We start from the raw sequence: 11,416 nt of genomic DNA on the forward strand, positions 1-11,416 counted from the left end.
GGGGGGGGCATCGACCATGCTTTGGAGCCTGGGAGCCTGGGAGCCTGTTGCCTGGGTATCGAGACTCGTCACGCGTCCAGATACTGGTATCTGGTCAGGCTGCCGAGTTCAGTGTCTTGACGGCAGCTACAGAAATTTCCGCACATTTGGTTCAGGGAAGGTGACACAATGGGGGCATAATATCCGAAAATATACGCTCTTGGCATGGCATGATTTGGTGAGGCTCCTATCCACAAGGTACGATGCGGGCAGGCCAACAAGATGGCAGGTGAAAGATTTTGCAAAGGATTTGGGGGATTATGGGACAGCTTGAGAGAAAATTTGGTCTCCGTGTGCGCATGTGAGTGAAGTCTGTATGTATGTGCCGACTAAATTTTGGCGTTCGAGCTGACTTCCACTACGAGGTAGGCTACTGATTACCTACCTACCTGCTTGCCCACCGTCATGACAGTCACGTAGTCCAACGAAAACTGAATGTCTCAGCACACACAAAGAAATATGGCATCAATCAGCCCCAGCGCAGTCCCCAAGCTTTGTTCCACCCCTCCGGAAGCTTCGGCACCGGCCCACCCTCCTCGGCGAGGCAGTAGCTGTACGCCTCCTCCAGGACGCACTTTCTGCCCTTCGCCCGGCTCTCCAAAAGACTGGGGTTCATCTCCAGGAAGTCGCCCGTGTAGACCCCATTGTACTCGGCTATGGCATTGCACTTGTTCAGGAACCGAATGTGCGCAGGCTCCAACCATTGCGGCATGAAGCCGTCTGCGATGGCGATGAGGTCCGGATCCGTGGCTGCTCGCCCGTTGACGAACATGGTGCACTTGGAGCTGGAACCGGGCGCGAGAGGCTTTAGCGGAGTAGTGGGCATCGGCTCTGCCGGCGCCTGCCGGGGGACGAGACTGGCGGGGCCGACGCAGGCAACGTATCCCTCCCAGCGCTTGATGTTGGAGCAGGTTGAGTCTAGCATGGGGTTCATGGCTTTGAACTGCGCCGATTTGATTCCGAACTTGTCGGCGATGGCGTGGCACTGGTCTCCGGCTCTGGGTTATTGTCAAGGTCGGTCAGCAAGAATCACCCCTGGATCTGGGGGCCGCACGCGACTGCTCAACTGACTGGATTATGTAGGTATCGCAAGGTGTGTCAAGACACAGCTTGGTGCCCTCCTTTGGCATCCCAGCGCAGTCGATGCCGATACTGTTGGCCTGGATGAAGCCGAAGGTGGACGTGTTTTGCGACAGGGCGATGCTGTTGCACGTGTCTCCCTTCTTCACCACGTATGACCGTTCACAGGGCCGGGGCGAGGTTTCCTGCGACGAGACTGTTGTGGTGGAAGCTGGCCTGGCATAGGGCATAGCCGTGGTGAACTGATAGCTGGTGTCCTTGCAGGCCTCGGTAGTGCTGTTGAAGGCGGCGGCGCGGTGGGCAGAAACCCCGATCGGGGACGCAAGCTGTATGGCCATCGGTCCAAGGTAACAGTCGTCGCACTGATCGAACTTGCTCTTGTCCTCTCTCCACTCGGCGTACACCTCGTCGCAAAACCGACCGGTGGTCTTGTGCTTGTAGCAGTTGACGTCAAAGGTATACGCGAACTTGTCGGCAAAGTAGATCGCTTTCACGAGGTCAGCGCAAGGCTGCAACCAGAATCGCAGAAGATGGCACTTACGAGGAAACTCGAGGCCCGAGTCTCGCATCACATCCTCGGGAGCAGTGCAGGTCTGCAGGATCTTTTCCCGCAAGGCCGACAGCTCCTCGCGACACTGCGGCACGCAGATGTCGTCGAGCTGGGAGCGCCCAAGGACCTCAACCACGTTATCGATCGTGCGATCCGTCCGCCAAAAGAGCTCGGAGCTGCAATGCGCGAGCTCCGTGTTTAGGACTTTGGTACATTGGGCGCTAAGCCCCATGGAATCGTAGGACTGCTTGCCCATCACGAACTGCTGGGCATTGATCGAGGAGGCCCAGCCGGCGAGAGCCAGGGTGGCCAAAAAGGACTTTGACACGGCCATTGCTGTGCGTTTCGAATCGTCGAACCGACTTGGGTGATGTGAAAGGCTCAGAAGCTGCCGGGCAGAACAACTCTGACGACTGCAGCGCGGCGACGGGCGGGTGAGGTGAGGTGTACAGGAAGGGGATGAGAGGGAGATCAATGATAGAGTCACGAGCGGGCCGTCCCACTCCCCCCACTGGGGTATACATGGAGGCCTGGTATACGGGGTAGATGGGCCGCTTCCTACGGCCAACGGCGCAATATTGACTGAGCGACGGGTCAGGGGGCTTGGCGCCCCGAATAACACAATGAGATGCCTGGCGACAAGGGTGTGCGCGAGTTTGCAAGCGGAAAGGCCCGCACCTGACGGCTGTTGGTAATCTCGGCCGCGGACATGGCTCCGAGTTGGTAGGTATGTATGTATCCTCTTTTTCGGTCTCTCACGACGGAGCCGGTCCACCTCGGTTGCTTTGCAGGAACTGTTGGTTCATGCACAACCGAGTTGACCGCCTCAAAGATTTCCCGAGTCCTTCCTGTTTTGACTCTCACGAGATACATGGCCATGGATCCGCCATCAGGCACGTGTCTATCTACACATGGTTATGGACCCGCCATCACGCATGCATCTATCTATACATCTATGGCCGCCCGGCCTGGGCGTCTGGCTGGAGGGAATGCCTCATCTTCTCAGCTCAACGGCCTCTGGTGCTTTCCCGCAGTCTTTTGCCTGAGCCGCAAGGATGCGTTTCCAACTCGTCGCCGTCCTGGCCGCTCTAGCTGCCGACGGCGTGCTGGGGACACTGCACCACCGAGCCCCAGCCGATCTCTTTGCCGACGAGGCTCCCGCTCACGTCTGGTCTGCCTCCAAGCATAGGCAGCTGCGTGCCAGGACACTCGCCGCCAACGTCTCGACCGGGACCATCACCGGCCATGTCACCACCCCCGGGCGACTTCACAACGCCACCGAGGCCGATCTTCGCCGGGCAAGAGAGATAGTCGAGCGCGCCATCGAGGAGGCCAACGTCCTGAACCGCAAGCGTCTCGAGAACCCGCGCAGGAACAACTATGGCCTGCAGGAGGGCACCAAGATCTTTGGTCGTGACGACAGCGAGGCCTCCCCGCCTCTTCTCGTCATCACGGACGAGATTGCTGATGCGGCGGCCCTTGTTGCCGAGGCTGAAGCCCTGGGCGAGAACCTCGTCGGCCTCAACGATACTTTGGCTGCTGCCGGCGCCAAGGAGACGCGACAAGACAGCGGCTTCTGGATGGAATCGATCCAGCGTCGAGGGTCGTGGCCGTGGGGTGGCAACTCGCCGGACTTCAAGGTGTTCCGTAATGTCAAGGATTATGGCGCCAAGGGTGACGGCGTAACGGTGATTAAGCTTCCCCTTCCTCGAGCAACGGTTTTAGTAGCTGGGCCTTGGTCTGACCGAAACGCATATAGGATGACACGAAAGCAATCCGCCGAGCCATCGAGGACGGGAAAATGTGTGGAGATGGCTGTTACTCGTCCACCAAACATGGCGCCATCATCTATTTTCCCTCTGGCACCTACCTCGTCAGCTCCACCATCGAGAAGCACTATGGGACTCAGCTGATCGGGAACGTAAGTTTACAAAGGGCATCAGGGATACATTTGCTTGACATGTGCTGATGCCATCGGTTGTTCCCACAGCCCAACAACCGCCCAGTCATGAAGGCGACAAGGCTCTTTGTCGGACTCGGTATCTTCTCGACGAACAGATACTACGGAGATAATAAGCAGGATGAAGCCAAGCAAGATCATGCCTGGCACATCAACACGGGCATCTTCTGGGGCCAGATCCGCAACTTTGTCATCGACATCACCCTGGCTCACCCCAAGATCCTGATGACCGGTCTCCATTACCAGGTGTCTCAGGCAACAAGTCTGCAATACGTTGACTTCAAAGCCTCGTCCGAAGCGGAGCAAAGATCCATCTGTAAGTTACAAGCTGCGAAATCGATGGTCTGTAAGTGTGCAGGCAACCCAAGAGGGCCGCCGTGCTAACGATTCTATGCGAATTGCAGTCGCTGAAAACGGGAGCGGTGGCCACATGAGCGATCTCACCTTCACCGGCGGAAAATGGGGTATCTGTAAGTGTTATCTGATCTGTACCAGACTTGGACCTTTGCGGGCTAACAAAGGCTGAACACAGATGGCGGGAACCAGCAGTTCACTGGGCAGCGCATTACCTTCAAAAACTGCCGTGTTGCCGTGCAACTGATCTGGGACTGGGGCTGGACATGGAAATCGGTCGTCGTTGACGGCTCGTCCACGGCCTTCAAGCTTATTTCGGAGGACAAATCCCGCGGCATCGGTGGTGCTCTGATCGTCGATTCGGTTATCAAAAATACCGATACGGCAGTTGCCATGTTCCAACCTACCAAGGAACTCGGCAAGGGCACGACTGGCCTGACGCTCGACAACGTCAAGCTGGAAAACGTCAAGGTGCTAATTGATGAGATGAACGGCGACGGCGAGTCCTCGGTCCGCAAGACGCCCGTTGATGGTGGATCCAGGTCCATCGATTTTTGGGTCCTCGGCCGGACCTATCAGAATAAGACACTAGGGACAGACCTGATCCAGGAGACGACCTCCCCCCGGTCCATGGCGCTTACTGATGGTAATAATCCTTTGGGTCTCCCCAAGAACCCTTATTTCGAGCGACCCAAGCCGCAGTACGAACAGGCCTCTGCCGGTGATTTTGTCAGCGCCAAGGCGTCCTGCAAGGGAGACGGCGTGTCGGACGATACGCAGTGCCTCCAAAACGTTATCAACGGCGCGGCGGGCAAGCAGATCGTTTTTGTCGATGCTGGCACCTACATCCTGACCGATACCCTCACCATCCCTCCGGGCTCGAGAATCGTTGGCGAAAATTGGGCCCAGCTGGCGGCTACGGGTTCCAATTTTGGGGATGAGACGTGAGTGTTATTCATGCCTCCCTCCTCAGTTCCCATCTCGCCATTTGGCGACGGACTCGTGGGTTGCTAACCAAACTTTTGATGCAGGAACCCACGGCCGGTTATTAAGGTGGGCGGACCGGGCCAGAAAGGCACAGTTGAGCTGCAGGACCTCATCTTCACTTCCAAGGGAGAAACAGCCGGGGCTCTCTTCGTCCAGTGGAATCTGGAAGCCGAAGGGCCAGGCAGGGCCGGCATTTGGGACTGCCACATCAGAGTGGGTGGTACAGATGGCAGCGGACTTACATCTCGAGAGTGTCCCCCGCTGAGGGCCGGCATTGCTCCCGGGTGCAAGGGAGGCAGCATGATGATGCACATTACACCGAGCGGGTCAGGCTATTTCGAAAACGCCTGGCTGTGGGTGGCTGACCACGACCTGGACGACCCTGATTGGGACGATGATATTAACAAAATGGTGAGCAGCGAGACGCACTTTCCCTCTGATGCATTGGGCCATTGGCTGACTTGGCTGCCCGTCTAGACGCAAACGTCCATCTACGTCGCGAGGGGGATGCTCGTCGAAAGCACCAAGCCCACATGGCTCTACGGCACGTCTTCAGAGCACTCCGTTTACTACCAGTACGAGTTTTACAAAGCGGCCAACGTTTTAGCAGGCATGATCCAGACGGAAGAACCCTATTACCAACCGACCCCCGCGGCACCCCAGCCTTTTGAGCGTTCGATTGGGGTGTTTCGTGGCGACCCTGATTTCCTCTGTACCGCAAACAACCCTTGTGATTCCGGCTGGGGCCTCCGGATCCTTGAATCCAGTGACATCACGATCCTGGGCGCCGGGCTTTACTCTTGGTTTTCGACATACTCCCAGGACTGCCTGGCAACATCCAGCTGCCAAAGGACTATGGCCGAGATCGCTCAAAACTATGGCGATATCGTTATCCATAATCTCGTTACTATCGGTGCCGTTAACATGATGAAAACGGATAGCGGCTTTGTCACGGCCAAGGATAACCAGGCTGTGGATTTCCACCCATACTGGAGCCAGCTGAGCCGTTTCGAGGCCAGGGAGTTCAAAAAGCCGCACAGTACTATCGCCCTCCCCAGCATCGGGGACGACATCACGGACGACATCGCCAGGCTAGAGGCGGACCTGGCCACCAGCTGCAGGATGGTCAACTCATGCGTCGATCTCAACGACGGCAAGCCCGCTAACTCCAAGTGCCAGTCTGACGAAACCATGGTCGGCTACGACCTGGCGGGCTGCTCCGCCCTCGGAACGATATCCGCGAAGCCCATCTGCTGCAAGTCCAAAGTGGCGCCGGAGTCTTGCCAGTGGAGGGCCAACATCGGTATCGGATCCGACTGCAACGGCCGCTGCGCCGCGGGTGAGGTTAACCTGTTCACCTCGTCGACTGGCGGCGGTTACAGGACGGACTCGGACGGCAACGCGTGCTTGCGTGGCCACAAGTCGTTTTGCTGCACGCATCCTGGCTACGAGACAATCACTCAGGGCTGTGCGTGGAGAGAGTGGTACTCATGGTTGGTCTTGTTCTTCACCGTGCCATCCCCCCCTCCCTTATATCAAAGTACCTTTTGTGGAGGGCTGACACTTGTTTTGTCTTCCAGTTCGCGTGAGCCCGAATGCCCCTCTGGTCAGGAGGTTATCCAGCGGGAGGTCATATCAAGCAACGGCATAGGATGTGCGACCTACTCGAGCTTCTGCTGCTCGCGCAAGCAGCTCTCAAACTGCCACTGGGTGGGCCAGGGAGACTGCGCCGATGTGAGTAAAACGCGCCATCCTTGTTCTCCTAGCAGCATTTTCAATGCATCATCCCATGACCTCGACACGGACGCTGATCCGGCAACCTTGCACAGAACTCCTGCAACAACAAAGAGGTGACGCTCCTCACCAGCTCCAGAGGCGATAGTGGGACTTCGTGTGGCTGTAAGTCGGATCCTCCTCCTCACATGCGCTGCGGGACGCCAAAAGTACACGGGCACCTGGCTAACGGCCGGGGCTCCGTGCACCCACAACAACAACAGGGGGCCGTCACAAGTCGCTGTGCTGCACCCCCGAGCCCAAGAAGCACGTGCCGGTCTGCGGTAGGCCGTACTGCGACCTGCACCCCCTCGAGTGCCCGGACGACGACGGCGACGACGGGTCAGATGACGAAGAGTTTGAGCGGCGCAAACGGACCGTCGATGAGCGCCAGCAGGCTGCTAGGGAGCCCAAGGAGGCCACCAATGACGACATCGGCCGGCGGGCCTTGCTGGAGAAGCGCGGCAAAGCACGAAAATTCGAGGCCAGGTTCCGCGCCGCAGATGGCATTTTACTTCTCTTGCGCCTCGTGTCACGATCCTACTTTGGCCCAAATGATTCGTACGGTAACGGTCCACAACCCAATGTGCATCCAACCGGCCTCAGGTAAGAATGAGAAGAGCCACATGGATGCTCCTGTCTTTCCCATTTCTTGATCTGCAATGGCTTCCTTCCTAATCCAGCGCTAACTGTTTCTTTTCTTTTTCAGGCAAAGCCAAACCCCAGGAAGTTGTGGCAGTATAGAGACGTTTGATGTGCAGTCGACCATGACCAGCGTGGGGACCGGTCCGTCAAGATACACTGGCTACGAAAATGATCATGTCGTCGAAGTGAGTAAGCCTGTTTTGCAGCAGCCGTGCTTGGCTAAATAGCAGGGGTAACTCCTTTTTATCTATTTTACTCACAGCTACTAACTTGCAAATAGCTCCAATACCTTCGCGACCTTTTGTATACTGTCCTTAGCGGGCAACTGCCGAGCTTCGACGAAAACGCGCAAGACCCGGGAGACTCGGATGACTCGGATGACGAGGAAGAAAAGCCCGGAAGAACTCGCACAATCAACCATGCCATCTTCAGGCCGTTTTGGGAAAGGGACAATACAGCCCTCGACCCGCTCGCACTGGGGAGGGTTACGCCAGACAGTTACGATGATCCCAGAAAGGGCTGGAATCCAGCCTGTGCCAACGACCGGCTGTTTGAGATCATGGGGTCGCGTAGGAACCAGTCTCCGTTACGTCTCGCCGACAAGAGCACCAACAACTTCAAGGGACGGTGCTTCGGGACTCTGTATGACAGAGCCACGGACAGGAGAACAGGCATAACAAGTCCAGTCGACAGCAACGTCCAGCAACAGCACATGGAGGCGCTGATCGCCGTGGGCGGGACACTGAACACCAACGCCGAGTTCATAAGCAACCTGCGGCACGTGCTCTCGGTGTGGCGGTACCTGCACCACGACGAGGTGCTGCCCCGGCTCCAGGAGACGCGGCGGGGGCTGCGGAGGGAGATCAACATGATGGAGAACTGGACGCGGCAGAACGCGCCGCCAAGGGCTCCGGGCCAGCCGGAGCAAAGCCTGGCGGGCTTCACGGCCATCTTTGACGCCTTCGACTCAGACTACTGGGCCGAGGCCGCAGACCACAGCCGGAGGTGGATCGAGGCCTGGGTCGCCGCGGCCAAGAACGAACTCTTGACCTACCAGAGACAGCAGGGACAGGACCACCCGGAGCGCCTCTATATCGAGCAGGAGCTACACGAGATACTGATCGAGGCGATGCGGATCATTCAGGCGCCGCCTCCGATCTAGCAGCGACAAGCTCCTCCCCCCTCATATACAGATGTAGTTCTAGCGGCGTGCAGCGCGATCAATTCCATTGCTGTTCATGAGATCCTCTGGCGCCCTCTTTGACTTCGCATTCTGCAGGTGGTACAGCTACGGTTCTGATGGGGCGACAAGTGTTGAATTTGGAGGGGTGATCTCGATTGCATTGGTTGGTTGAAGGACCAGAGCTGTGACTCGCTCTGCCTCTTGAGCCACCCTGTAGTCGCGTGAGGCTCGACTTCAACAACAAGTGGGGACCACTGCTCAAAAAGTGGCACCACGACCAGTCCTCCACCATACCGCCTTGCTAATGAGCACCAAGACGCCTGCCAGCGCCCAGGGGCGTAGACGGTGATGTTGAAAGGGGTCGACGCCCCCGTCAGGCGGTCCTCGATCGGCAGCCCGATGGCCAGGCCGCCGGGCACGAGCACAAAGGCGCAGCACGTCTTTGGGGAGTCGCTGCTTCCGCGCGTCCTCGAAGCTGTTGGTGTGAAGGCGCACGAAGACTCTGAAAGCGCGCCCTAGTAAGGGCCGGACGACGGCGTCTCAAGCACCAACACAACCGGCCTGACCCGGCGGCATAAAAAAAAAACCGGCCACCCAGCTCTAGCTCGGCGCAGGATAGATAAACCGACGGGCCAGCCCGTCGGAAACAACACGGTAACAACACGATGGACAGTAGGGCGCAGGGCCCTTTTTAGGGGTGGTGATCGTCCGAACAAGCTTTGTTTGGAAAGAGACGGTGGGTGAAGAAAAAACGTGACCGGCAACGGAGAAGTAGTCCGGTTTGGGAAAAAAGAGCGGCAAGTGCAGGTGGCAGGTAAGTGCTAGGCGTTCTGGGAGTATGTTAAAAAGGGACCAGATCTTGACATGTTCGATACATCTCGGAGATTTCTTTTTCCCTCCTTGGGTTTGGTTTGGGGGGACACCTAGCACTTGGGCTAACAGACCGACCAACACTGCCGGGGGCCTCGATGTGTGGCCCCCCTGGTGCGGGTAGAGAAATGCTTGTTTTGCATGTCTGGGTGCGCGCCAGACGTTCAGCATAAAACGTAAAAAAGTTGGGCGAGACGCATCTCGACCGGGGCTTTGGAGGGAAAACCCGCCGGTTGGGCCTGGTTCCTGGGGCTCGACCTTTGCTTAGGCGTGGATTTGAAATCATCACCAAGCGGCCCCAGGACAAGGAAGTCCAAAGGTATGTGTGTGTGAAGTCGAGACGAATTTGACATCCCCTCCAAAAGCGGGAATCCGAAAAGGGCGTTTCGTTTGTGTGTGTGCGGTGCAGTGCACATGGGATCAGGTTGAGAAGACGAGGCACACACACAAACCCCCTCTCGTCTCATAGTTCTGCTCGTGGATTTCCGCGCACCGAAGAACCTTGTCCGAATCTCTCGGTTTTTCGGGTTATCGGCAGCCATCCAACTCAACCTCCAAAAAAGGAACGTGGCCAAGCAAGCCAACGGGAGGCCAAGTAAAGTGCCGAAAGTTCCGAACGATTAAGGCCAACCTTATTAGGCACGACAAGAGAATTATATGTTTTAGTACTGGGAGATTTTGAGAGCAAATGAAATCCCAGGCCTCCAAAAACGGATGCCTCTGCTCCCCTTGCTCCCAGCCAAGCGTTCCCCTACCGTTTACTGCACCCCACCCTACACACTACACACCTACTTGTATTTTAATCCCTGGATAAAACGATAAATATGCTCCTAGCGCTTTTACTCCCTCAATAGCACAACCCGGATACGCCAAGGAAGGTTAATGCCACGCAGCCTTTAGGAAATATCTGCGGTAAAGGCGGCAGTTCGTTATTTGTTACAAATAAACGTTCTGCTCTTAAAATATGTAACGGGGTTGCTTGGAGCGTTGGCTACAGGGGCTTCGGGGCTTGATATACTGTGGTGCCAGAGGGTTCAATCACGAAGTGATTGAACTGTTGGATCTTTTGGTCTATGTAGTGGAGCGGTACTCTGGCACGTCCCCCTTACACAGCGGCAGTGGCGGCTGCATCCGCATCGAGCGCGAGCACTTTAAGCGCGTCTCCAAAGTGTCCAACGAGTTCAACCACTACATCTGGAGCATTAAGGAACAAACCAACGCTTACAAGGCCGAGCGCATAAGCTTCCGCTTCGACGGCTACCGGCCCGACGAGAGGATCTACCTGAAGCAGAACGTAGCGCATCATCCCCAGGCGCCCGGCGGCCAGGGTGGAGGAGATATGGGTGTGAGGTTTGCGGAGAAGCTGACCAACATGGGGAACGGCGGCGGCGGCGGCGGCGGGTCGCTGCTCGGCAAGAGCCCCTTCCAGGGGCTCGCGCACCCTCAGGGTTTCTCGAACCAACAAGTGATGCCTCACAACCTCGCGAACTAGCAAGCAATGCCAAACAATTTTGCAAGTTAGCAAGCGATAATGAACAGTTTTCCAATTCAACAAACGATGCCGCACAATTTTCCAGGCCAACAGGCGATTCCGAACGGGTACCTGGGCCAACAGGCGATGACGACCAACTACCCCAACCAGCAGGGGATGGCTACAAACTACACTAACCAGCAGGGTATGCCGATCAGCTTCTCTAGCCAGCAGGCGATGCCAGCCAGGCTTTTTAACAAACAAGTGTAAGGGTAAATGGTAACCGGGCAGCAGGTTACGTATAAATAAGTCCTTAGTAGTTTAAACTGTGTAGCGGATAGATTCGGACCACAGGCGAGCTTGAAACCCGCAGAGCGGAGGGAGGAGACTTCGTTTGATAACAAGCATTTTCCCTAGCCCTTAATGACCGACTGCATGAACTGAGAATCTCTTCCACTTCGAAAAAGTGCCGGCTGATTAAATGTCGCCATCTGATCTTCGTTC

At 56.7% G+C, this 11,416-nt stretch overlaps 3 protein-coding genes across 3 annotated transcripts; 2 read left to right on the forward strand and 1 right to left on the reverse strand.

The window, feature by feature from the left end:
- Window positions 1-262: 262 nt before the first annotated feature.
- GGTG_00334 (hypothetical protein) lies at window positions 263-2,090 on the reverse strand. The gene is made up of 3 exons (XM_009218078.1): window positions 1,661-2,090; window positions 1,111-1,606; window positions 263-1,037 (listed from the first exon to the last, which is right to left on the reverse strand). The coding sequence occupies exons 1-3, from the start codon at window positions 2,001-2,003 to the stop codon at window positions 509-511; spliced, it is 1,368 nt and encodes a 455-aa protein (XP_009216342.1). The 5' UTR covers window positions 2,004-2,090; the 3' UTR covers window positions 263-508.
- A 373-nt stretch (window positions 2,091-2,463) lies between these two features.
- Window positions 2,464-8,632, forward strand: GGTG_00335 (hypothetical protein). Its single transcript, XM_009218079.1, has 12 exons — window positions 2,464-3,357; window positions 3,429-3,590; window positions 3,660-3,945; window positions 4,034-4,099; window positions 4,162-4,927; window positions 5,015-5,381; window positions 5,448-6,463; window positions 6,551-6,704; window positions 6,800-6,869; window positions 6,968-7,349; window positions 7,453-7,573; window positions 7,669-8,632. The coding sequence occupies exons 1-12, from the start codon at window positions 2,725-2,727 to the stop codon at window positions 8,548-8,550; spliced, it is 4,905 nt and encodes a 1,634-aa protein (XP_009216343.1). The 5' UTR covers window positions 2,464-2,724; the 3' UTR covers window positions 8,551-8,632.
- A 175-nt stretch (window positions 8,633-8,807) lies between these two features.
- Window positions 8,808-10,933, forward strand: GGTG_00336 (hypothetical protein; the record flags this gene model as incomplete). The annotated part of the gene is made up of 2 exons (XM_009218080.1): window positions 8,808-9,089; window positions 10,555-10,933. The coding sequence occupies exons 1-2, from the start codon at window positions 8,920-8,922 to the stop codon at window positions 10,931-10,933; spliced, it is 549 nt and encodes a 182-aa protein (XP_009216344.1). The 5' UTR covers window positions 8,808-8,919.
- Between the last annotated feature and the right edge of the window lie 483 nt (window positions 10,934-11,416).

The sequence above is a fragment of the Gaeumannomyces tritici genome (assembly GCF_000145635.1).
Source record: "Gaeumannomyces tritici R3-111a-1 unplaced genomic scaffold supercont2.1, whole genome shotgun sequence".
In the NCBI taxonomy this organism is placed as follows: domain Eukaryota; kingdom Fungi; phylum Ascomycota; class Sordariomycetes; order Magnaporthales; family Magnaporthaceae; genus Gaeumannomyces; species Gaeumannomyces tritici.